The sequence below is a fragment of the Budorcas taxicolor genome, chromosome 12 (assembly GCF_023091745.1).
Source record: "Budorcas taxicolor isolate Tak-1 chromosome 12, Takin1.1, whole genome shotgun sequence".
NCBI lineage: Eukaryota > Metazoa > Chordata > Mammalia > Artiodactyla > Bovidae > Budorcas > Budorcas taxicolor.
This window is the reverse complement of record NC_068921.1, coordinates 16,937,968-16,964,010: the sequence shown is the minus strand read 5'-3', so window position 1 is coordinate 16,964,010 and position 26,043 is coordinate 16,937,968. Positions and strand designations below refer to the sequence as shown.

The window sequence follows — 26,043 nt, the reverse complement described above, 5'->3', positions numbered from 1 at the left end:
GGCCCTGGGGTAGCATCTGCTGCTCTGACCTCCAGAGACAAGTGGCCAGTGGGCATGCCCTGGGCTGCAGCCGCAAAACCTAGGGCTCTAGATGTGTGTAGAAGCTCCCTTCCAGGAGATACTGCCACTGTGGAGTGTGTCAGGAAGAGCTGGAAGATAGTGCCCTCCACACCCCCCAGAAAACAAAAGAAGTCCAAAGCTTAAAAATAAAATGGCACCCACCGGCTTTAGCAAGACAGAGGGACAGCATGAAAATTGCCCTTGCCAGCACCCCTGCCCAGGAGAGCATCTCGACAGGCCCTGCCCTCCCCCCTCCCCGCAAGCCAACCTGCGATATTTTAAGATTAGCAAATTAATCTCTTTCACATAAAGTCTGAGAACGTTTCAACCACTGGGTGCTTCTGCCCTGAGCCCCGGAGCGGGTTAGCCCAAACATGCCAGCCCTTTGGAGGCTGCTTCTCAGCTCGCACAGCCTTCTGGGTCTCGTGGTTTTCAAAGCCAGACATTTCAGGGGGGCTCATTTCTTAAATGCAGGTCTTAAAGGTTGGAGTGCCTAAAGCAGGAGATGAACACTTTCTCCCACGCAGAAACTCAGATTCTGCAAGGTCAGGTTCTGCGAGGTCCCTCCAGACTGTGGGTTGACACGCAGGAGTGGGGTTTAGGGCAAGACTCTGTCTCAGCCTTTCCTACCTGCCTGGACATGTTTGCTGATGTGAAGGAGTTGCTCAGATAATTTTCAGGTCATTTTCAGAGTGAACTATACCCTCAGTAGCTGTAGACTAGGGGTGTCCCTCGGAGGAGGTGAGTCGAAGCTTTTTCTATTCTGTCATTTGAACTGCCTTCCAGGACTCGTTTTCCATAACTGGAAGTCTGGAAAGTCTAGAAATCTGGATGATTTTGCTCATCCCCACCCGTCCATCCCCAAACTCGCACCCTCCCCGCTCCCCTCCATCACCTCTGGCAACCATCAATCTGTTTTTAATATCCAGGAGCTCTCGGTTGTTGTCTTTTTTTTTTTAAGATCCGACATATAAATGAAATCATTCACTATTTGTCTTTCTCTGTCTGATATATTCATTTAGCATAATGCCCTCGGGTTCATTTACCTTGTACCGACTGATACTTTCCTCTTTTTTAAGACTGAATAACATTCCATTGTGCATATATACATAAAAATCTCACATCTTTTTCATCCATTCATCCATCAACGGACGCTTAGGATGCTTCCATGTCTTGGCTATTCTAAATAATCCTGCAATAAATGTGGTGGGTGCATACATTTATCTCTTGAAATTATATATTACAAAATTATATACATATAGTATTAAAGAAGAAACAGAAATTTATTGAAGCTATAAATTATAGCTGTATTCATGTTGAGTAAAAGGTATTTTAAATTTCACTTGTGGTTATCATCACACTGTATCAACACAAGAACCTTTCAGTAGAAGACTTCATGTCACAGTTCTTAGGCTAGTCTGCACCCTACAGCAATCAATTTATCAAATAAATACCCTTAACTTTCTCCAAATATTTCCTATCAATTTTAAATAACTTGCAAGTTTGGGTATTCTATTTTAGTTGTAAAACTCAGTTTGAAGAAAATTCCCTTTTCAGTAATTTATATTAAAAAACAGTAGAAAGTAAACTGAAATTTTCATTTCAATGCTTTCTCAGAATGAAAACATCATTTTGATTAAATAAATACTATCTTCAGCCTGAATTCCACTGGATCCACAGCTGCTCAGATTAGTTTAATCCACAGCTCGCTATGGCCAAAGGGGCCTGAGCCGCTGGAAAAATGCTGATGGGTAATCTCCTGTGTGGCATCTCTACTTATAACAACAGTTCCAACTACCACTCTTCTATGAGCAACAGTTCACCTACCACTGCTTTCAGACATCATTCGCACTGAGTGCATAGTGTAAAACGGAAATACAGGAGCCCTTTCCAAATTCATTAACAATGTGGCATCGGTTCAGTTCAGTCGCTCAGTCATGTCCTGCTCTTTGCGACCCCATGAATAGCAGCACATCAGGCCTCCCTGTCAATCACCAACTCCCGGAGTTCACTCAGACTCATGTCCATCGAGTCAGTGATGCCATCCAGCCATCTCATCCTCTGTCGTCCCCTTCTCCTCCTGCCCCCTCCCAGCATCAGGGTCTTTCCAATGAGTCTACTCTTCGCATGAGGTGGCCCAAGTATTGGAGTTTCAGCTTCAGCATCAGTCCTTCCTATGAACACCCAGGGCTGATCTCCTTTAGGATGGACTGGTTGGATCTCCTTGCAGTCCAAGGGACTCTCAAGAGTCTTCTCCAACACCATAGTTCAAAAGCATCAATTCTTCGGCGCTCAGCTTTCTTCACACTCTAGTAAAGTAATGCTCAGAATTCTCTAAGCCAGGCTTCAGCAGTATGTGAACCATGAACTTCCAAATGTTCAAGCTGGTTTTTAAAAAGGCAGAGGAACCAGAGATCAAATTGCCAACATCTGCTGGATCATCGAAAAAGCAAGAGAGTTCCAGAAAAACATCTATTTCTACTTTATTGACTATGCCAAAGCCTTTGACTGTATGGATCACAATAAACTGTGGAAAACTCTGAAAGACATGGGAATACCAGACCACCTGACCTGCCTCTTGAGAAACCTGTATGCAGGTCAGGAAGCAACAGTTAGAACTGGACATGGAACAACAAACTGGTTCCAAATAGGAAAAGGAGTACATCAAGGCTGTATATTGTCATCCTGCTTATTTAACTTATATGCAGAGAATATCATGAGAAACGCTGGACTGGAAGAAACACAAGCTGGAATCAAGATCGCCAGGAGAAATAACAATAACCTCAGATATGGAGATGACACCATTCTTATGGCAGAAAGTGAAGAAGAACTAAAAAGCCTCTTGATGGAATTGAAAGAGGAGAGTTAAAAAGTTGGCTTAAAGCTCAACATTCAGAAAACGAAGATCATGGCATCCAGTCCCATCACTTCATGGGAAATAGATGGGGAAACAGTGGAAACAGTGTCAGACTTTATTTTGGGGCGGCTCCAAAATCACTGCAGACGGTGACTGCAGCCATGAAATTAAAAGACGCTTACTCCTTGGAAGAAAAGTTATGACCAACCTAGACAGCATATTCAAAAGCAGAGATATTACTTTGCCAACACTGTGACATAGCAATCAATTCTACTAAGCGCAGGTTCCTTTTGACGTCCTGTTCCACTGGGCATGTTGCATGCCCCCAAAGCCAGCCTTGTCTTTTAGAAGATGTCATTAACATTTGTCAGTATAACTACTGGCTAAAAAAAAAAATCGTAAGCTTTTTATGTAATCATATTTAATTTCCTCAATGGGCAAAGTACACTAATAATCAATTTGGTTAAAACAAACAAGCAACAGAAGCAGAAGGTCAAGCAAGTATTTGTTGTTAAGTCAGCAACCAGCAACTATTGTTGCTCAATTCATCTAACATTGAGAGAAGGGAGAAAACAGGACACAGGCGAAGCTCCTACTATGTTTCCAGCATAGATTTTTTTTAAATGGCTCCTATTTCACTCCAGCAACCAAGCAGGTGAAAGATTGGGATGGTGGGGGGCTAGGGACTTGAAGTTATCTCCTGGTTTCTAAAAAAACTTCCAAAGATTACACGAAAACATTTTACACAAGTTAAGCGAGGGCCAGAGTTTAGGTTCTCTCAAGCCTGGGCATTATCCTGCGTCCTCCGGGACGAGTCTGGTGGGAGCGAGTCGGGGAGGGCGGGGATAGAGGGAAAGGCCTATCCTTGAGGTCGGGGGCGTCTTATCTTAGGACAGGGGGCTGCGGGCTAAGTTGCTTCAGTCGTGTCTGATTCTTTACGATCCCATGGACTGTATGGAGCCAGCCAGGCTCCTCTGTCCATGGGATTCTCCAGGCAAGCATACTGGAGTGGGTTGCCACGCCCTCCTCCACGGGCTCTTCCTGACCCAGGGATCGAACCCGCGTCTCTTACGTCTCCTGCATCGGCAGGCGGCTTCTTTACCACTAAACGCCCACAAGGCAAGTCCTGGAAAGGGAGAGCGGCCCGCAAGCGCTGTGGGAGGGGCAAGTCTGAGGGAAGGGGAGGGGACAGGGGGCGGGGATTATTTGGGGCGTGGCCAAGGGAGGGTGGGGCTGCGAAGAGACTTGGAAACAAGACCCCAGAGTGGGGGGGCCCGAAGGGGGCTGGGCCGCGGCGGAGGCTCCCGCGGCCATATTTAGGCCGGGCACTTCCCTTCTGGTGCAGCTGCTTTTCCCGCCGCCACCGGAGGTGAGCCTGGGCTTAGGCAGAGGTCTGGTCGTCCTCGGGCCGCCGGGGTCCTGTGTCGCACGGGTGACACTGGGGGTTCTGGTGGGGGCGGACTCTCCTGAGCCCTTACGGCGGGTCGCGTGGGTTCGATCGCTGAGAACGCGGCCGCTGGGCTCGGCCGCGGAGAGCCGGAGCTGGAGGCCGAGGGAGGGGCGCTGGTCGGAGGACTTTGTCCCCAGGCTCGGCGCCTCGTCCCAAACCCCTGTTCCCCAGTGAGCCTCCAAGAATTGTAACTCCGGGCGCTCGGGCCTGCAGTCTCTTTCTTTGAGCAGCTGCTTGTTTCTCAAGTGCCCACTGCGTTTCCGTAGCTGTTTCTGCGTGAAATTGATGTGCAGCCCACTCACGTAGGAAGCAGACCCTAGACGGTCGCAGTCCCCACGGGAGGGGGAACCCGCTTCTCTGCATGCAGTTGCAAGCTCTTGGGAAGTCCGATCGTGTTGTAAATGCTTTGTCAGAATTGTCTCGGGGCGTGAAGGTCATCTCTGATGGGGTGGCCAGGGGGGCGACATTTGCACGGACCTTGAGGGCCTTGGAGGTTGCAGAAATAATAGTGTGAGTAATCATAGCCAGCAGCGTTGTAAGTGCATGAATTAATAACCCTATCGGATTGGTCCTATTAATATCCCCATTTTATAGATGGGGAAATGAGGCATAGAAAGTTTGCCCCCAGTCACTACCACGACCAGAATACTATCAGGAAGTAGTACCTAGTGAAGCCAGAATTTGAACCTGGAGTGGCTGGCCCCACAACCTACTCTAAAATCACTGTACCATGGCCCCCAGTAGAAACATCCAGACTATACTAGAATGATTGAGTTTGACTAAGTTAAAATAAACAAGCCCAGAAAAATAGTGTGGGATCACTGAAGACAATTTAAGTTAAGGTGTCTGGAGTTGATGAATCCTCTTTTTTTCCCCAGTGTGGATTAAAAATTCTTCTGTGGGCAAGCCATGTGAATTTTTATGAAGGAAAAGAGATTATGATTACTACGCAGTTAATAATACGACCGAAGTATATATGGCCTTTTATTCATCCTGCTCTTTTTGTCAGTTCATAGTTTGAATTTTGTGAACTTTTAATGGAATCAAACTTGAAAAAAATCGTATAGTTAATGCCAGTGTCTTCCATTTCAGTGACATACTGGTTTTCCGATACTGGCCTGATAGTTGGGTGGGATTAACTCTCTACATCTGTAGCAGGATCCTGGCTGTGGGCCAGCATTTGTCATCTGCTAGTTAATGTGAGCAAACTAACCATGTTTTCAAATGGACAGACTATACTTAACACTATACAGCTTAACACTATTGAACTATGCACTTAAAAATGGTTAAGACAGAAAACTTTATGTTTTTATCACAATTTTAAAATAAAATTAAAAATAAATTTAAATGATGAGTGATTCCAAGTAGACCATGTTAGACTTGACTGTGACTTGTGTAGGGCTCCATTGAGCAGTAAGGTAAATGGATTAAAGCCCTAGGCCTCTACTCAGGATCAGTTTTTGTGAGACATAAAAGAAGAAAACCAAGTAGGAACCTCAGTTTTAGTTTCTTGTATATAATTAGGATGGTGGTAATGGGAATTCAAAGACGGGATAACTTTAAGACATTGCAAACAGAATTGGGTAAGATGGGCCTAGATGTAAAGAGAGCAGAAAGAGGAATAGAAAAACGTGTTTGAAGGTAGGAGATTGAACTTAACTTCAGATGTGTTGAGTTTTGCTAGCCAGAGGCATATCAGGTGAGATGGGTTCAACAGGAAATTTAAATTCTGGCACCAATGTTTGAGGACGATTGTGTGGAGAGGGGCAGATTTATAGTTTTTCACACAAAAAATGTAGTTGAAACTTTGGGGATGGGAGTTAAGGAAAGAGTGTAAACAAAAAAGGAAAGGGAGATGGGAGGAGAAGGAAAGAATGGAAGAGAAGAACTCAGATCCTGTAATTTCGTCAGGGAGAAGGATTTTTACGAAGAAGTGCTGGTGAGCAATGCCATAATTGGGTGATGCTGGGGAGACCTGTGCAGGTCATTTAGAGCCAGTGGGATGGGGACACACTTGCAGACAGAGAAATGGATCAAAGTCCATGAGAGGATGGGAACGGAAATCCAGGTAGAGATGGGCAGAAAACTTTTGATGCTGAGGAGAAGAAAGAATGGGTAAAATACAAAGAATACAGATTTCTGGAGATAGCCGCAATGAGTAAAGGCAACAAAAGTAAGATCTGACAGTTTGGCCTTTTGGAGGAGTAGATGCTTTGTGAATAAAGACACCTTTCTCTTTAATAGTTTTTACCTAATTGGCGTTCCATGTGTTGATACCATGCAGTTGAGAGAACCTTTGTTCTCTGAAGGCTATTGAGGTACATTTCATTGACTTTCTAGGAAGATTGGCACTGTGGGTTTTTGGCGGGGGGGTTTGGTTTTCGTTTTGGGGTTTCAGAGAGGGGTGTTTTTATTATTCTATTGCACTCAGTAATTTCATTTCTCCCCCAAGATCTCTTCCTAGAACTGAAGTGAAACACCTGTCAGACAAACGTCTCTTAGTGTGCATTGCTGCACACATTTCTCTTGGTTCCTGTGTTGCACTCGCTTCACCATCTTTCATAAGCCCAGTCAGTTTTCTCACCAGCTCATGTTTTCTAGCCAGTCAGCCCAGTGTCCTTAAGTTCTCATCTCTCGCCTGCTTTATCCTCCCTGCGTGACAAGTTTGACCTGCAACTCAGGTGGGCTTAGAGCTCCCTCTTACCTTCCTTTGCTTTTGTAGGCTCCTCACTCTCAGCAGTTGATCATATCTCATGCTTCCAAATTACGATTTAGAACTTTTTTGTTTATTTAAAAAGAAAAAAAAAAAAACAAAACACCTTTCTTCATTGGAATCTTATTCCAGGAAAAGTTTTTAACCAAACACGAGGCCTTGTGGCAAAGTAGGCATTAAGGTTACTTAGACTGTGGGCCTGGGTAAGGCGACGATGCTGCTCCGTCAGCTGGCCTTCCCATTCTGCCACACCCAGGGTGGATGGTCATCTACCTTAAGAAAGGAAGATACCTCTATTGAGAATGTGTAGTGGACTGTTGCCTTGGTTGTAAAAAGTATGTCCCATTTATACATCATTTGGTCTTTTTTTTTTTCAGGATCATCTACCCTTTGGTACAGACCGAAAAGCAAGTAGTGATTGGACAGGTACATTAAATTTTATTTTTGATATATTACTTTTGAACTTGAATGTAAAAAATCTAGTAACTTGGCTTAAAATATGCTGTGTTTAGCATAGGAAAATTTTAGTGAAAAATGTAATCACCTAGTATATCATATATCAAAGTATATCATATCTATTTCTTAGCTTATGTCTTGATTTTTTATGGAGCCTTTTTTCTTCATTCATAATTGAAGAGAGTTTCTAAAATGGGTGGTTGGGGGAAAAAGAACTTTAAAAGCTTTAAAAAAAATTCATTCTACCAATTTAAAAAACAGTATTTTCACTTTGTCTTCTTTGCCCAAACGGAAAGTAGTTGATTTTGAGTTTTAATTAAAAAGAGCATTCAAAGAATAGAAGAAATAGACCAGTGATAAGTTACTAAAATAGGTGAGTAACAAAGTATAAAAACAATAGAGGTAAAGATTAAGTTAATTTTAAAAACTTTCACATAATTTGGTAGCTAGAAGTTTAAAATGTATTCATTAATTCAACAAATAATTTTTAGATATCTTTCATGTACTAGATATATGCTCAGTGTATCATGTTTTGGTAACGCAGATATAGTCCCTGCTAGGTCTAAAAAGGGAGAAGGCAATGGCACCCCACTCCAGTACTCTTGCCTGGAAAATCCCATAGACGGAGGAGCCTGGTGGGCTGCAGTCCGTGAGGTCGCTAAGAGTCGGACATGACTGAGCGACTTCACTTTCACTTTTCACTTTCATGCATTGGAGAGGGAAATGGCAACCCAATCCAGTGTTCTTGCCTGGAGAATCCCAGGGACGGGGGAGCCTGGTGGGCTGCCGTCTGTGGGGTCGCACAGAGTTGGATACAACTGAAGCAACTTATCAGGTCTAAAAAATAGGAATTCCTTGCAGAATAATTCCACCAGGTAAATTTTATTCTTTGGTCTCATGTGCATATATTTTAAAAGTGTACTTCTGTCTCTTTTAATTCACTGTTTAAGATATAGTCATGAACAAGAGTGGCTGAAATTAATATTCAGTAACTAATAACATCATTTTTTCTAAAAATTGGCCTTTTGAAGATTAAAAGCATAAACTTTTGAATAGAAGGTAATGCCTCTGTTTGTAATTGTAATACCCTAATGCTGTGAAATTAGTCAATCTTTTCTGGGGGAAAAAAAAAGTTTTTTTAAAGAGTATTTAAAAACCCTCTGGTGAGTCAGGAAAGCAGAGCAGCAGAGGGGCTCTGAGGTCAGACTCTCTGGGTCACACCCCAGATTTCCAGTGTGAAGCTCAGTGTTTGGATTTATCGAGGAGGTTACCTAAAGGTAAGGTTGAAACTAACCTTTTGCAAAGACATTTCCCGAATAAGCTTTCCAAGATTGTTTTTACATGTCTTTTTAGAGTAACCGTAGCAGCACAGCTGGACTAGTATACAGCAGAGGATTTCACCGAGCAGACCACCGGAGTGGCAATGCCTGTTCCTGGGATCCGAGGATTTTTTTATTTAGTGTGTGTGATTTACTGATTTGTAATAAGGAGAGAAAGGGAATCCTTCCTTGAGAACTACAAATCAGAATCAGTCTGGTTTTTCTTTGCTCAGTGGGTGCTTAACCATACATAAAAGATGGTGTTCCCGTTTTTTGTGGGGGTTTTTTTTTGGTATTATTATTAAAAATTAATAATGTGTGGTATTTTAACATTTAAGTTTAAAATTATCCATGAAAACTTTCAGATGTTTTGGAGAGAAAAGAATTAACCAAACTTCAAAAATTTTTTTCTGACAAATTCCATAGACTGAGGAGACTGGTAGGCTACAGTCCATGGGGTCACAAAGAGTCAGACACGGCTGAGCGATTTCACTTTCACTTTTAATTCACTTAGGACAGCCGTAATGTTGATCTGAAAGTTGTACAGCACTTTCTCTGAAATACTCCGCTAGGATGAGGAATTTGATCTGGTTTAATGTATAGGAATGTGCCTATGCTCTAAGTGTTGAATACATGTTCTTTCTTATTATTATCAAAACCATTACTGTTACATCATTTTCCTCCCATTTTCTTACCAGCCATAATCAGTCATACCATTGACTCTTTTGTTACAGTTCACAGCAAACTATTAACAATGTTTAATCTTCTAAGCTAAAGTAATCAGTTAATAACTTATTTGTATTCTCTCGCTTTCTAAAAGGAATTTGGGGCAGTCCACAGACATACACATCATGAAGCTTGTTAATAAATTAGTTAATGACATACCAGAGTACTTAAGTTTTCTAAAGTGAATGTAACAAGTGTAAGTATACCTAATAAACTTAGTCACTTTCATAATAACGATTTATCAGAAAATTAGCACGTGAAAAAAATTCGAGGTGGCAGACGGCCATATGTTTAGATACTTTATCTGAAAACAGTTCTGTTGCAAATTTTCTAAGAGCTAATTCTCTGGAGATTGATGAGATCCCTCTTCACTAATAGGGGAAGAATGGCCTTGAAACAGGTTTCCAGCAGCAAGTGCTTTGGCGGACTGCAGAAAGTTTTTGAACATGACAGGTAACTACAAAGAGGATACAATTTTAGATCTCTGTCTGCTTCCACCTACTTAAATCTTTAAATAAGCCCATGAAAGATCACGGTTGCATAAATAACTGCTTACATGGAAAACCTGTGGTTTTTATCAAATTTATCTTACCTAGTTTTGACATTGGTGATAGTAATAAGATATTTACTTATAAGTTACATATAAATTTCATATTTATATGAAAAGAGAATTAAGGGTGTGGTCCATTTCAGTGTCTGTGAGCAAACATGTAGTTTAAGATCTTTAGATTTGTTATTTCATACATTTCTTTGAAACAATTTTTCTTTTAAAAATTGTCGTGCTCATATTGACGGTATTATATTTATTGTTTTAATTCATTCTTCTCCACATGACTGTGTATCATGCACAGCATAAGCTCAGGTTGATTAGTATGCTAAATTGGCCCCATTCTTTCTTTACGGGCTAGGGGTATATCCCTAAAATGTTGATGAGATCACTTATTCTGGACACCAGATCACTTGTTTTGTGTTTCTTTCTGACTAATGAGGGGCAATTTTTTTTTTTTTTGATGTCTGTTAAAATTATAGTGTTGAACTGAAGTGCAAAATGAAATTTGCTGTCTATTTACCACCAAAGGCAGAAACTGGAAAGTGCCCTGTGCTATATTGGCTGTCTGGTAAGTGTTATGCGTTTGAGTTTTGTAAAGGAGTTTCTTTTTCTTTTTTTTCCTGGCTTATCTTACTCTTCCATCTTGACTTTTTGTTGTGCTTTCTTAACCATTTATAAAGACTTTAGGAGCCTGTAGTCTGCTCTTACTTTATCCTGAGAATAATTTCAAACCTACTGAATTACATTTCTTTCATTACTTCTTTTTTCATGTCTGTGTTGTTACTGTGTAATTGCTAAGTCGTGTTGGACTCTTTTGCGACCCCATGGACTGTAGCCCACCAGGCTTCTCTGTCCATGGGATCTCTGGGCAAGAATTCTGGAGTGGATTGCCATTTCCTTTTCCAGAGGATCTTCTCGACCTAGGGATTGAACCTGCGTCTCCTGCATTGGCAGGTTGATTCTTTACCACTGAGCCAACCAGGGAAATCTACTTCTTTTTCAGTTAGACCACATAATTTAGCAGAAAATATAAAGTTATAGACTCATTGGCAAAAGCTTAGAAAACTTATTTAGTTTGTTCCTAACCAAACATTTCTTAGAGACTTTACCACTCAAATAGAACATTGTTAGGTAAAATCAGGACCCCTGTGATATGGTAATTAGAAACCACAGACAAGTAACTTCTTACAGTGTTCTCTAGAATGTTTTAATTGGACCCAGATCTTCTCCCCCAGCAATCTGGAACATCACAGAAGACTTCTTCTTAATCACTGGTGAATATCAAAGACTGTCCAGTGGATTGTGAGAGCTCTTTCACAAGATCCTAGCACTTCATCTTTAGAAGCAAACATTTTAAGAGACTCACAGAAAACGGAATTATGTCATAGAGTTGTATTGTTGTTTCTTTAAAATTGCTTCTTACAACTTTGATTTACTAAATCCTCCCTTATGTATGTTTTCTCACCAAATTATCACTCTTAGAGAATTAAATTTCATTTTAAAAGGTAAAAATTAAGTACGTACATAACTTTAACTCAGCATCTTATTTCTTTGACTGGAGAAAGCAAACCAGTTTTGCTGGAAGAGCACTGGGCAGTGCCAAAAGCAGTGATAGATCCCATGTTTGTTTTAGAAACATAGTATTGTACAGCTAAAGATGCTTTAGAAATCATGTAAGCATGGCCAGGATATTATATATTACTCAGAATCACATACAGGAGTGAACACGTTTTCTGATTCATGGGCCAAAGCCGTATTCATTCTTTTCTCCTGTTCTTTTGGAATTTTGTTTCTTGTGAGAGCTACTTCAGTCATATCTCTTGTTAAAAGAATAATAAACCAGGCCAAATGTACCAGGGTATTGTATAATAGGCACTGTAATAATAAGGTCCTAAATTCTTAACTGTAATTGAAATCTATCAAGGTGTATCATCTGAGCTTTATGAATATAGAAAATAGTTTGTTTGTTTACATCAAATGACAGGACATTTTCCATAGTGAGATGCTAAAGAAGAGATAAACCTTGGAAATTAAGGCTTGATTTTCTGAAAAAAGGTAAGATTGACCAGCACACTTGAGAAAAAGTGACAGAAGAATACTGGAAGGTTTACATCCCAGTTAATTGGAGGAAAACAGTGACAGAAAGATAGCATCAATTGTTACAAATTAACTGAAATCAGACTATCTTTATTCTGAACTGTATACTTTAAAGGAGTGAATTGTATGGCATCTGAGTTACACGTCAATAAAGTTGTTACCCCCCCCAAAAAAACCCAGCTTTTCATATAAAATAAGTATAGTTGACCAAATAGCTGTTATTAATAGTAAGCATCTTCGTATGCTTGCACACAATTCTGCTAGTAGAAGTATCTTCATTTCCCTGAGTACTGTTCACACCCTACTATCTTAATCAGGAAATTTGTGTTCTGACTAACGAAAAAAAAATTTTTTTTTCTCTGATCTCTAAATACATTTCCATTTCCCAAATGCACAACTCTGAACTGTGTTTCAGACACAGTTTAAGACCCTTTACACCTGATCGCATTTAATCCTCATAGCTACCTTATGAGGTAAAAATAGGTAATATCATCCCTGTCATTTTTCAAATGGAAGAACTGAGGCTCAGAATATTCGTTGCTTGCATAGTTAAGTAACTAACTTAGTTTGGTTAAGAAGGAGTTGAATGACATTTACAACCAGATACTGTTTGAAATCCCAAACTCACGCAGTCTGCATATTACCCTGCCTCCTTTGAACACGTTTACATTAAGGTTACATTTGATTTGCTTTGTATTACATTTACATTTAATTAAAATTGCTGACCTTTTATCAGTATTTGAGGCAGTTCTCCACCATGATCTGGCTCCAGTGTTTATGAAAGGCATTCTGAGAGGAACGAACAAGGACCTTGTTCCCTTGCCATAACTAGTGAAAATATATATGTCCTAATGGTTTATTTAACCATAAACTCTAGTAACATTTATCCAATGACACTTGTAACTTTCTTATAATTATTAATTTAGCACATCTTTATTGAGCAACCATTTCATAACTCTGTGCTGGGCTGTTGGGGAATAAACAGAAACTGTATGTTGTGTAGCTAATTTATTCTGCTTCATGCAAATCAGTAAGTTTTAGTTTGCTAATTATCAGGCGTATTGGGACATTTAGCATTGGCTCCTAGAAAAGGCAATGGCACCCCACTCCGGTACTCTTGCCTGGAAAATCCCATGGATGGAGGAGCCTGGTGGGCTGCAGTCCATGGGGTCGCTAAGAGTCAGACACGACTGAGCGACTTCACTTTCAATTTTCACTTTCATGCATTGGAGAGGGAAATGGTAACCCACTCTGGTATTCTTGCCTGGAGAATCCCAAGGACAGGGGAGCCTGGTGGGCTGCTGTCTATGGGGTCGCACACAGTTGGACCCGACTGAAGCGACTTAGCAGCAGCAACTAGAAAAGGGCTATTGGGTTAAATGGTGTTTAACTTCAAGCTTCTATTGCCAGTTCATTCTTGGCCATTCTTACATCATTATATCAATAGTATTAGGCTCCCTCTAATAAGAGAATTGTCATCTCTTCTATCACGTGACTAAAAAAAGAGCTAGGAAAACTGGCAGAAACAGTTGTAAAAACTCAAACTAAAACTCAATTAAGGAAGATATTTGGTGACCATTTTTCTCTTTGGAGAAGGCAATGGCACCCCACTCCAGTACTCTTGTCTGGAAAATCTGATGGGTGAAGGAGCCTGGTTGGCTGCAGTCCATGGGGTCGCTAAGAGTCGACTACAACTGAGCGACTTCACTTTCACTTTTCACTTTCATGCATTGGAGAAGGAAATGGCAACCCACTCCAGTGTTCTTGCCTGGAGAATCCCAGGGACGGGGGAGCCTGGTGGGCTGCCATCTCTGGGGTTGCACAGAGTCGGACACGACTGAAGCGACTTAGCAGCAGCAGCAGCAGTTCTCTTCTTAGTACACTGAGAAATTCAAAGATGATTAGTCCAAATTTTATTGCTGAGAACTATTTGTATATAAAAATAGTACTATGATGACCATAATATTATCTCACTGAACATTTACGTTTTAATGCAGGAGTAGTATTAGCATACTTGATAACACGCCATTGGGATTGTTATAACATTTGGTTTAGGCACCATCTTGCCATTCTACGGTTTGAAAAATTCTGAATTCCCAAACACATCTAGTCCAAACGATCTCCGTAATTGAAATTTTAGTGGGTGACTTTGAAAAGACAGCTGGGGGATTATTTAACGTAAGACAATTCTTAGATTGATACTGTTACAAATTTTATGAAAAGAGAAACTTTAGTGTCTTTTTCAGCATGATTTCCTTAAAAAACAACAAACCTTTTTAATAATAAGTGAGCTTATTTTCTTGTATTGTAAAAAAATTAAAGCTTATAAGCCGTTCACAGTATAGCATGGGATAACAATATTTTTAATCTTTAGGCTTAACTTGCACAGAACAAAATTTTATATCAAAATCTGGGTATCATCAAGCTGCTTCGGAACATGGCCTTGTCGTCATCGCTCCAGATACCAGCCCTCGTAAGTGTTCTTATTCCAGAGAGCCTTTGTAAAAGTATAAATCTTTAAGACTAAGTTGCAAGCAGAGTAGCATATACACAATCTATTTTGTATCTTTGCTATTTACTAATCTTTCAAGCAACAGCATGGCTCTAAAATGCCATACTATATATTTTCCTCACTGAATTTTACTAACAGTTTTGCTATTCCCGTTTCATAGATTGACACTTTAAAGCAGATCCTGAGCAACTCAAATAATCTTTGTCATATTGGCACTAGTACCAAAATAACTCACAATGCATAGGAAATAATTTTTTTGTTCCTTGGGTAGCCTGTCTTGTCATGTAGTAATTATCTTTTCTCATTTCTGTTAGTCATCAAACAGTCATGCAGTTAAAGAAATACTAGTTTTAATACAAGGGATTATAATGTATACATTAGAGAAATGAGGCTATCAGGTATTTGAGAACTCAGTCCATCAGATTATTGAAACTTGTTTTGTGACCCTGGAAAGGTCAGGAAATGACATTTAAATGGAAGCTAAATCTATCGGGAAGTTGAGTGACCGGCCTTGGGAAGCAGTGCATTTCCTTTCATGGTCCCTATGATACAAAAAGTAAAACATGTCTCACAGGAAATGTAATGAAATGTTTAATTCAGAAGAGCATCAAAAACATGTCTCCAGAATAAACTTTTAAAATAAGGTTTATTTTTAAGTAAAAACCATAAGAAATTCTTAATGATCATTAGTGGAAAAGTGCCATGTTCCTGGATGAGCAGACTGACTCTTACAAAGAGGTCATTTCCATCCAATTATATATCACTATGATTTTATTCGAAATCCCAGTGGTTGACTTTAAACTGCATGCAAGTATATAAAATAAAACCTAACTAATTAAAAAAGAATGTAAGAAAATTCCACTGGGGGGATGGATAAATAGAAGAAACAGGATGGAATGATTCCAGAGTATATAAGAAGACATTTTCGCTGTCAGTTCAAGATTGCAAATTGAACACAAGTATTTGTCCCCATTCCCTTCTGAGATCACAGTGGTACAGAGAAGCAAAGAAGTGTTGGGGTAGTGAGGAGGGTCATCAGAGAAGAAATTTCAACACATTTACGAAGGATAAAAAGAAGGTCGAAACCCTTTGACAGGTAAAACAGAGTGAGGGTGTGTTCAGAACACTTAGGAGCTTCTAACATCAATAGAGAAAGCCAGTGAATACCCCGCCTGGAGGACCATGTCCTCCCTTTCCTACCTCATTGGCTGGAACTAGTCACAGGACCGCACTCAAGAGGGCAAGGAAGTATGTGCCCCCAAAGGCCAGAGAGCTCACAATGTCCAGTGAACAGCTCTGATGCAACTGAATATTCAGGTTCATTTTAAAGTGTATTATTAAACGTGGGCCATTACTAACAGAGTAGATGAAACCACGAGACTTTTCTTTAATTAGGTGGCTGCAATATTAAAGGAGAAGAGGACAGCTGGGACTTTGGCACTGGCGCTGGGTTTTATGTTGATGCTACTGAAGATCTTTGGAAAACTAACTATAGAATGTACTCTTACGTAACAAAGGAGGTAATTTAATTTACATTGTAATTATTAATCGATGACTGTGAAAGTTTGATTTTGGACACAAGGTCCCTCTAGTCTTTTAAACTAAGGTATGGTATTGTTGATCTGTTTGGTATATGTGATATGATGTGGTCAGTTGCTCAGTCCAACTCTCTGCAGTCCGTGGACTGTGGCCCACTAGGCTGCTTAGTCCATGGAATTTTCCAGGCAAGAATACAGGAGTAGGTTGCCATTTCCTACTCCAGGGGATCTTCCCGACCCAGGGATTGAACCCACATCTCTTGCATCTCCTGCATTAGCCACTAGTGGCACCTGCGAAGCCTATTTAGTCTATATTTACTAACTACCTTTGCAAAGATTCCAAAGTTTACTGGTACTCCTATTTTCTACAGTTTAAATTCACTAAGTACAATTGTAAAGAATTTAATAATTATCTTGATACCTGTTCACATTGACCAGCTTATACAAAGCAAATAGTATATGAAAACACTTTGCATTTCTCTGGTAGTTGGTTCATTCAGACATATTTCACAGGGATTAATCATAATCGGAAAGGATAAGTGGTAAAGCATTGCTTCTATTAATAATATTTGTGTACAGTTTATGCATTTTTCTAAATCTTATGATTTTAACAATGTCCACATCATAAAAATTCAGAAATAATAGTATAAAATTTTAATCATGTGTAATTCTGTCACCCCAGACAACTATATTTTGGTATATTCCAGATTTTGTTTTATGACTAGTTTTCATATAATTGTGAAGCATTTTTATCTTGTTCTTTTTTAGTTATGTAAAACAAATATTTTATAATATTCTGATCTATTTGTAACATAATTTTAAGAATTGCATAGTATTCCATCATATGCCATGATTTACTTTTTTCTAATGGAGCTATTTATATGTTTACATATGTCTTTTACCATAATGTGTATTATTGCATTGATTATCTTTGCATATAATTTTTTTTACCCATAAGAACTTTTCCCATAGAATAGATTCCAGGAAGTGAAATTATTGGATCAAAGTTTAGAACATTTGGAAGTTTCTTTCTGCATTATCGTCTTAAATTTGCTTTCTAAGGGTGATGTATCATATATTCTCCAGTGATATATTAATAATCATTGTCTATCCTGCATTTTTAAAAAATCTTTACGGTATAAACCATTTTAAGACTGTGATTTGGAAGTATTGATTTTTTTATACAACTTAGGAAGAGGCTAAACTTACTTCTCTCATATTTTCTGTCCCACCATTAAATTCTCCCTAGCTTCCCCAACTCGTAAATGACAATTTTCCAGTGGACCCCCAAAGGATGTCTGTTTTTGGCCACTCTATGGGAGGCCATGGAGCTCTGATTTGTGCTTTGAAGAATCCTGGAAAATACAAAGTAAGATTAACCTAAGCTTCTAGTAACAGATATTTCTCTTGAATAATATAATATTAGGAACTTACAGAGATTGAAATTAGATACTATTGTTTAGTATTGGGACTAAACTTTTCTAGTGTTGGGCATTTCAAGAGATTGTGGGGGAAGACTATTAAATTGACCATACAATATATGCTACAGACTCAAAAGAATAGGCTTGTATCCCAGTGTTTTCTCATTGGTCTGCTAGAGGTATTATCAAGAAATTTTCATAGCTTCTATTCAAACTATGGTTTTCTAGGCTCTTTTATTCTAAAAGTTAGTCTTGACTAATGTTATTGTAGCAGTATGTTATGATTTCCTTATATTTTTATCAAGAATATTCTCACATAAAGTTTACTCTGATTTTCCTTTGTTTTAAATGCAAAAACTGAGTAGAAATTCATCATAAACTTTCATTTGTGCCTTATTTAATGAAAATGTAATGTACTGCTTTGTTGCTTTAGCAATTATATTTTATTAGCTCTTTAAATAGAATACACAAAGGATGATGGATCTTGGAGAGGCATATAATCTAAGCTCATAGTATAGCAGAAGAAAAATTGTTCACAGGGATTTTCACGGCAAGTCAGACTTTTTAAGCAAGTTGCAAATATCTGTGCATAGCCAACTTACGAAAATATAACTTGTTTGTAAATTTTATTTTATTTTTGTGCCTTAAGTCTGTGTCAGCATTTGCTCCACTTTGCAACCCAGTGCTCTGTCGTTGGGGCAAAAAAGCCTTTACCGGATATTTGGGAACAGATCAAAGTAAATGGGAGGTAGGTACTGGATGGCTCTCTTAATACTCATTCATAAGTTTTCAAATTTGTTGAAAAGCTGCTCTACAGACATTATATTCCTAACTTGTTCAAGTAAGGCTCCAGGGTCCCCTGCATTGCAAGCAGATTCTTTACCATCTGAGCTACCAGGGAAGCCCAAACATCCAGAGCTAAAAATAATTAACAAAAGTGAATACATATAACAGTAACAACACCCATGAAGATCTTTTTAAAATTGTATTCAATTATGGCAGATATTCTGAGGCTACATCTTTTTTCTGCTAATGATTAATTTATATGTTTATTTTCTAAATTAACATTACAAAAAATACCCCCTGTTACTAAATTTAGACTTATCTGTTATTAACTATGTGCTTGATTGTATGGTAAGAACCAGGAGGCCTGGGTTTTTATTTTGTGTATCTGTTTCAAAATCTAGTGTCTCTCAGGTTTAGATTTTTAATTCTAGGCTTAACAGCCTTTAAACATAGATACGGTGTATGTAATGTACATTTATGAGTCTATTTCCAACAGTGAGATTGCTTTTTAAAGCATAGGAGCAGATGCTTCTAGATGAAAATAAAACAGGCCCTTTTTTCCAAGACTGTGCAGAAATGGGCTATTTGAAAACTCCTACCAAGAATTTGAATATTTTACAAATGAGCTCATCACCATGTGCTTGTTAGCAAGTAGCAGATACTTGAGTAGGGGGAAAAAAAGAACCTTTTTTCATTGCTGTTAATTCAAAATCATGTACTCATGGACCCCTGTTTTTCTTAAGTTTGGTCACTGAAATTCTAACAGAATTGGAAAGTTAATCTCTTAGTCACTAGATTAAAGTTTAGTTTTGCTTAGGCCTAGGTTTTCATTATATTGGAAGAATGCCAAAAATTGTTACCATTAGTTACTTGGAAAACAATGTGCTGACAATGCTTGCTCATCAGTGCTTTGAGTTTTCACCATATGCAGAGTTTATGTGGAGTTTTGAAATCTGTGAAGAAGGTGATGATCCTTTCCTGTGCACAGGGGCCTTACGGTCTAATAGAAGATTTGAGTGAAAGACCAGCTGATTGAGAGAAGTAGGGGAGAGGTAGCCTATAAAGGATCCTTTTTCTCTAAGTGGCCGTAGGTTTTACTGTCTTAATGATGCTGTGTTTAGGCCAGCATTTAATTTACTCTTGGAAGAAGGAGGCTATGCAGAATTATGAAATCAAAGAACTTTAAACTAGTTGGACTTCATATGTCTCCTTTCACCTTTTAAGACTAAAGAAAGCAAGTCTGAAAAAGCATGATACTTTAGAAGGGAAAATCTTTTGTTTGTCTTGATCAATCCATCAGTGTGGTTAGTGAATATACATGAGTGATCAACATTTAAAGATGGATAGTAAAATAGAAAATTGCAACTAGTGGCAGCTCCTCAGATACTAAATTTGAGTTGTTAACATGATTCAGATTATTCACGTCTTCCTGAAAGTTCCTGGAGATTGTAGATATTTGGTGGTTTTCAGCAGATAGAAAAAGAGAGATTTATGTCTGGAATTAGTCAAAAAGCAGAAACAAAAATAGACTGCTTATTTGAAATAGAAGAAATAGTCAATTTGTGAAAGGATTTACAAAGGAAAAAAATCAAGGTTTTTGGAGTTGAGAGGTGGTTAATAACCTTGATGATTTAGAAGAAAAAAGGCTACACAATGAAAAATACTTGAGATATAAAATCCTTGCTGTTGGTCTAGGACTGCTTGAAAGTAAGGAGGAGGCTGTAATGAGAATAGCATTCTGAAGACCTTATAAATAAAAAACAGACAAGCCAACTTAATCAGCCTTAGAGCCTGAATGACTTAAAATTCTATTCAGTTCTAGTATAGGATATTCTGAAGAATATCTTTCTGGCACTTGTGAATTTATTTTTCATTATTTCTCCTCTTTTTATAGGCTTATGATGCTACCTGTCTTGTGAAGTCCTATCCAGATTCTCAGCTGGATATACTAATTGATCAAGGGAAAGAGGACGAGTTCCTTTCCGATGGACAGTTACTTCCTGATAACTTCATCGCTGCCTGTACAGAAAAGAAAATCCCTGTTGTTTTCAGATTACAAGAGGCAAGTACCAGGAAACCATACCTTGGTCTAAATTCACTATTAAAAAAACAAGATTCCATAGTACTTTTTAAAATTTGATTTTAGAATTTGAAAAGGTACCTCTAGTTAAGATATTTTCTAATTATAATCAGACAAAGTGAAAACCTCCCTATTAAGTTAATGATATCTAAGACCAGATTACAAAGAAATAGGAAAGCATTTGGCAGTGAAAAGTATTTACAATTTTCTGTCCTAATGTAAAATCAGTAAATAGCTCAAAGTTTGATGCTTGGGTGGTACTTAATCATCAACATTATCGGGTATCTTTCTTTACACATGCAGCTATCGTTGCAGTCAAATAAAAAGACAAGCTTACACCTTAATTACTGTTCACTTTAGATACACTTCTTAGTCTCGGAAGCTGTGTCTGACACACACATATGCACTGTATATTGAGTTAGATGCTGACCTATCTGTTGTGCGGCTTGCTCGTTGTTTAAGAGCGATTACTAGATTTCAATTGGTTTGCAGATTTTCCTTTTCCTTGGCTAAAATACTTTTGACTATTCACTACTCACCTAGCTCTATGCTAATATAGTTACAATTAAAGAAATTCTGCCTTTATTTTTTTTTAATTATATAATCATATACTTCAGAACATAACATAAACAAAATTTTTCTTTCAGGATGAAAAATGAACCCTGAAAATTATACATGGCCAGGCTTTTTGAAAACATTTTTATTCATGTTTATGGGTAATATGCCATATGGGTAATATGTTTATGGGTAATGTTCCAGGCACTTTGATCTAAAACTTATAATGATAAGTGTTATCTAGATCAATGTGTATGCTTACAAAACTGTTTTCACAGCATTAACTCATTTTATCCTTATATGACCAGATGAGAGACCATTCCTATCCTGTCCTCCTGTTTGGGTTTTTTGTTTTGTTTTGTTTTTTTTAATTTTTTTCAGCTTTTTTAAAATTGTGGTAAAATACCACAATACCACATAAAATTTACTGCCTTAACTCTTTGTAAGTGTCCGTTTCAGTGGTGTAAATTCATGCATAATGCTGTGGAGCTTTCACCATCATTCCTCTCCACAATTCTTTTCATCTTGTAAAAGTGCAGCTCCGTTCCTGTTAAGCACTAACCCCCGGTGCCTCCCTGCCCCCAACCCTTAGCAACCACCGTTTTACTTCCTGTCTCTGTGACTGCCCTGAGGATTTCCCATAAGTGGGCTCATACAGTGTTTGTCTTTTTGTGACTAGCTGATTTCACTTAGCATAATCCTCTTAAGGTTCATCCATGTTGTATCGTGTGCCAGAATTTTCTTCCTTTTTAAGGCTGAATAATATTTCATCCTATGCATGTTACCAGATTTTGCTTATTCAGTCATCTGTCAATGAACCGTGAAGGTTGCTTCCAAGTCTTAGCTCTTGTGAATAATGTTGCTATAAACACGGATGTGTAAATGTTTCCTGAAGATTCTGCTTTTAGTTATTTTTGGTTATTATACCCAGGATTGGAATTGTTGGATCATGTGGTAATTCTGTTTTTAATTTTTTGAGGAAACTCATACTATATTGCATAGCAGCTATACTACTTTACATTCCCATCAGCAATGCACAAGAGTTCTAATTTCTCCACATCCTCCCCAACATTCCTTTTTTCTTTCTTGTGACTATCCGTCATTTAAAAATAGAATTTTTTATTGATAGATTAATTTGAACATTTCTCATCAGAATTACATGTTTTACATCAATGATCAGCCTTGAGAAATTTGATTATAAAGATAACAGTGTGTTGAATTGTATTAATTCTAGCTATAAGTGATGTAACAAAGCGTGCTTTTTCCCAAATGACTTTAACTTCTTGGCAGTAGTGCTGTTGGTTGCCTCTTCTGCGTCCCTTGAGTTTATGCCAGGAAATTTTGTGGTTACCACTAACAGCAAAGTTTCAGCCTTCCTACAAAGACTGAAAAATTCTAGAGTTTGTTATAAAAGCAGCAGGGTTAGAACACTGATGAAATTCTTGAGGGGAAAAAATAAGTCAATTTTTTTATTTCTAAAATGCCTATATCCCAAGCAACTGAAAAACGTAGTTGTCTGTGGTTAACGAAGAGTGAGGACAGAGCATTCCTTTTCCTTTTTTTATTTAACGATGAGAAAGTGTTGAAATCGTCAGTCACACTTTTTAGCTCAGGCGCAGTTTTCTGTTCCCTTTCCTTCCAGCATGGGCAGTTTGAGTGATGCACAGTCTGGAGCAGGTCTGCATTAGGTTTGTTGTAGCTGAATGCGCAGCACAATCATTCCTCGGCAGTGGCTCCAGAGAGGCAACTTTTCAGAGTTTCAAGCCAACTTCCGTTGGCTGCAGACTACCTCAGGTCTGAGGGACTTACTATCTGCTTTATCGTTAGGGTTTCCCAGGTGGCTCAGTGGTGAAGGATCCGCCTGCCAATGCAAGTGGACGCAAAAGGCACGGGTTCGACCCCTGGGTCGGGAAGATCCCCTGGAATAGGAAATGGCCACCGCTCCAGTATTCTTGCCCGGAAAGCCTCATTGACAGAGGAGCTTGCTGGGCTCAGTCTATGGGGTCGCAGAGTCGGACACAAATGAGCATACATGCATACCTGTTTTCGGTCATTTTTTATCTGAAAACTGGCAGGTACTACTTGGTACAATGCTTCACAGGTTTTGTGGCCTAAAAATCGTGGGTATATTTGACCTCTTACCAAGAATTACATGGGTGCCAAATGCGCATCTCCTACTTTCTTTATATAAGAAACTGTCCTTCAGCTCTAAATTAACTAATTAACTGGGACTGGTCTAATCATTGAGTGACGTGAAACCAAATAATTCCAAGGCTCAGCCTTAATTTTGACAGCATTCCTGTCAGATTCACTTCTACAGTTTGGCCACTGAAAATAGAAAGCAGATTGCTTTTAAGTTTCTTTGATGATTTTAAAGTAGAACTCTTTATTAACGGGTATACCCAAGATATGCTTTGCGTACTGCTGGAAGTTAGAGATTGAGAAGGTTTACTGATTCATCAAAACCTTAGGGATTTTGCCTTGTTCCCTGAAATGCAGATGATATTTTTCATTAGGTCCAGTTTTGTTTCTTCAGTGCTTAGAAAAATTTGTTTTTCTTGCAGTCAGACCATTTGCTTGATCAGGCTAAACTTTCTTAGACTCTTATCTTTCCTGGTTTATTCTATTTTATATTTTAATTGCCTCTGGCAGGGTAAGGGCTGTCCTAAAAATTAACCTGTTTCTTAACACGCTCAAGTTTTTCCCATCCTATTTTTAATTTCTTTTTCCCTTGAAAGGTACTTACTTTGTACTCAGAGGACACCTTCGGGAAGGGTTGCTTCTCCTTTTGCCATTGATCACCTGTTACTGGTTTTATTTGACCAGATAGAAATCTGTTTCAACTCAATTACATTTTCTCTCTGCAGCATGGTAGTTTTTAAAAGTTTACTGACTTTTTACCCAATTTGGTTTATTGCTGAGAGATGTCAGCATTTAATTAATTATTCCTTTTTCCTCAGCTGTAGTAGGCTTTTACTGCACAGGAGGTCAAATTCTTAATGTGATTTACAATGGCCCTGTTTAACTTCCCAGGATGGGGCATTTGGCTGTGCACAAGTTCTTTCTCTGTATTGTTTATGTGCGCTTATTTTGTATCTTACCATTTTCTTATCGGTGGGTGTGTGTTTCCTTTGGGATTTGAAACTTCTTGCCTGTGTTCCTAAGCTCTCTAAATTCTGAGTCTTTTATGTCCTTGTTGATTTGACCACGTTTACTCTGTGCATTTAATTAATGTGATATTTCTTTTCTTTGCGTGTATTACTGGCAGCATCTAGAAACTAGGCTATGCAGAATGTTTCTTTTTTTTTCTTTTTACATTTTTGCTATTCTTTTTTCAGTGAAAATATTGAAGTACGAGTGTAATAAGCTTTGATTAGAAACTGTTCACATATGGTGATAGTTTAATTATTTACAAGCAAATTAAGTGACATGCAAGATATATTTAATGTCCCTTTATCAACTTTTCTGAATGGTAGATAAACATCATCTCTCTCTTTTGTCTTCTAGGGTTATGATCACAGCTACTACTTTATTGCAACCTTTATTGCTGATCACATCAGACATCATGCAAAATATCTGAATGCATGAAAAACTTCAGATAAGAGAATCTCTTCAGGATTATAAAATTGTAATAAACAGAATTGCAAGGAAATAAGATTTTAAAACTTTGGATTTCATAATGCTAAAAATGCTTCATTCTGTAGTTGAATCACTCACTGCATAAATATATCAAACCTGCTTCTGATTTTAAAAGTTACTTTACCAGTGTTTACTTGGGAAATATTAGATACTTAACAGCTTTTTCAAGATCATTTAGAAATGATTCAGAGGCATGGGCTGTCTTTTTTCCTGTTTTGTATCTAGTGTCTAACAACTGCTTGGCTTCTAGTGGTCACTGAATTGAAAAAGTATTTGTTAGTTGATGAATACAGAAATAGACTCAGAAAGATTAAGTGAATTTCCCATCATTACACAGTTATTTGTGGGAGAGCTAAGATTAGAAGTCAGATTTACAGAACCCAGTCAAGGATATTTCTTATCTGTTGAGTCAAATGGATTTGTGGACATTGGTTTATGGACCTCTCTCAAGAGACAAGAATTAAATACTAGATTAGATCTGAAATTAGATAAGGAAACTTGTTTCATATGTTACTGTGAAAGATATTTTCCTTTAGTTACATGCAGAAATGTAGCTTGATAAACTCGGCCAAGGAAAGTAATGATTCTCTTTGTAAGTACCAGAGTGTGTTCCTTCGAGAACTTAATGGACATACCTTTGAAACATGATAGGTGAATTCTGGTTGTTTTAAAAGAAATATATTTTTCTGTTGAAGAGCACAAAAATTATACATTTTAAACATTCAAGAAGAGTGCATATTACATGGTGATAGAGGAAGACATCAGGGTTTTAAAGTTATAAAATAAGTACTATGTAAATGTGAATTAGACTAAACTTCTTTAAAATTATTACTATTTAAATATTAGTATTCAAGATTGAACCCTGCAATGAACTGCACCCAAATGGTTCTAAGTCTGAACAAACTTGTGTCCTCTAAAAAGAAAAGTTTTTTAATTCACAAATTTTTTCATGTAGATAATTCCTTTATAAAGAAAAATAATTGTGTGATCCTATGATCTTTGTATTTGTTGAGGATTTAACCAGAGAAGCAGAACTATTGGTAGACATGTATAATAAGAGACATTTTACAAGGAATTTGCTGTGTCATTGTGGGAGTTGGCTAACCAAGTCTGAAATCCATGAGTCCTTCATATAATAAGAAATCATTTCCATGACTTTATAATAACAAATAACCTAAAAATGAACTCCTAATACTAGTTTTGTGTGCTTCTAGCAGTCACCTGACAGAAGGAGGCAAAGGAGTTGACTCATTTCCTGGATCACTGTAGATATTGTAAAAGCTC

The 26,043-nt window shown here is 38.2% G+C and overlaps 1 protein-coding gene across 2 annotated transcripts; it reads left to right on the top strand.

The window, feature by feature from the left end:
- Positions 1-4,196: 4,196 nt before the first annotated feature.
- On the top strand, positions 4,197-25,666 carry ESD (esterase D). 2 transcript variants are annotated; one of them, XM_052650163.1, is made up of 10 exons: positions 4,197-4,286; positions 7,458-7,506; positions 9,960-10,034; positions 10,611-10,699; positions 14,603-14,701; positions 16,136-16,260; positions 17,528-17,647; positions 18,349-18,447; positions 20,380-20,547; positions 24,628-25,666. In XM_052650163.1, exons 3-10 carry the CDS (start codon positions 9,967-9,969, stop codon positions 24,706-24,708), a joined length of 849 nt encoding a protein of 282 aa, XP_052506123.1. In that variant the 5' UTR covers positions 4,197-4,286; positions 7,458-7,506; positions 9,960-9,966; the 3' UTR covers positions 24,709-25,666. The 2 variants fall into 2 exon arrangements, with proteins under 2 accessions (XP_052506123.1, XP_052506124.1); XM_052650164.1 differs by lacking the exon at positions 4,197-4,286 and adding an exon at positions 6,983-7,048.
- The last annotated feature ends 377 nt before the right edge of the window (positions 25,667-26,043 follow it).

Excerpts from the sequence above, each read along its gene's own strand:
- ESD (XM_052650163.1), top strand. The coding sequence starts at position 9,967 with ATGGCCTTGAAACAGGTTTCCAGCAGCAAGTGCTTTGGCGGACTGCAG. Across the intron at positions 14,702-16,135 it reads CGCTCCAGATACCAGCCCTC|GTGGCTGCAATATTAAAGGA; the intron begins GTAAGTGTTCTT and ends TTCTTTAATTAG. Across the intron at positions 16,261-17,527 it reads ACTCTTACGTAACAAAGGAG|CTTCCCCAACTCGTAAATGA; the intron begins GTAATTTAATTT and ends AATTCTCCCTAG.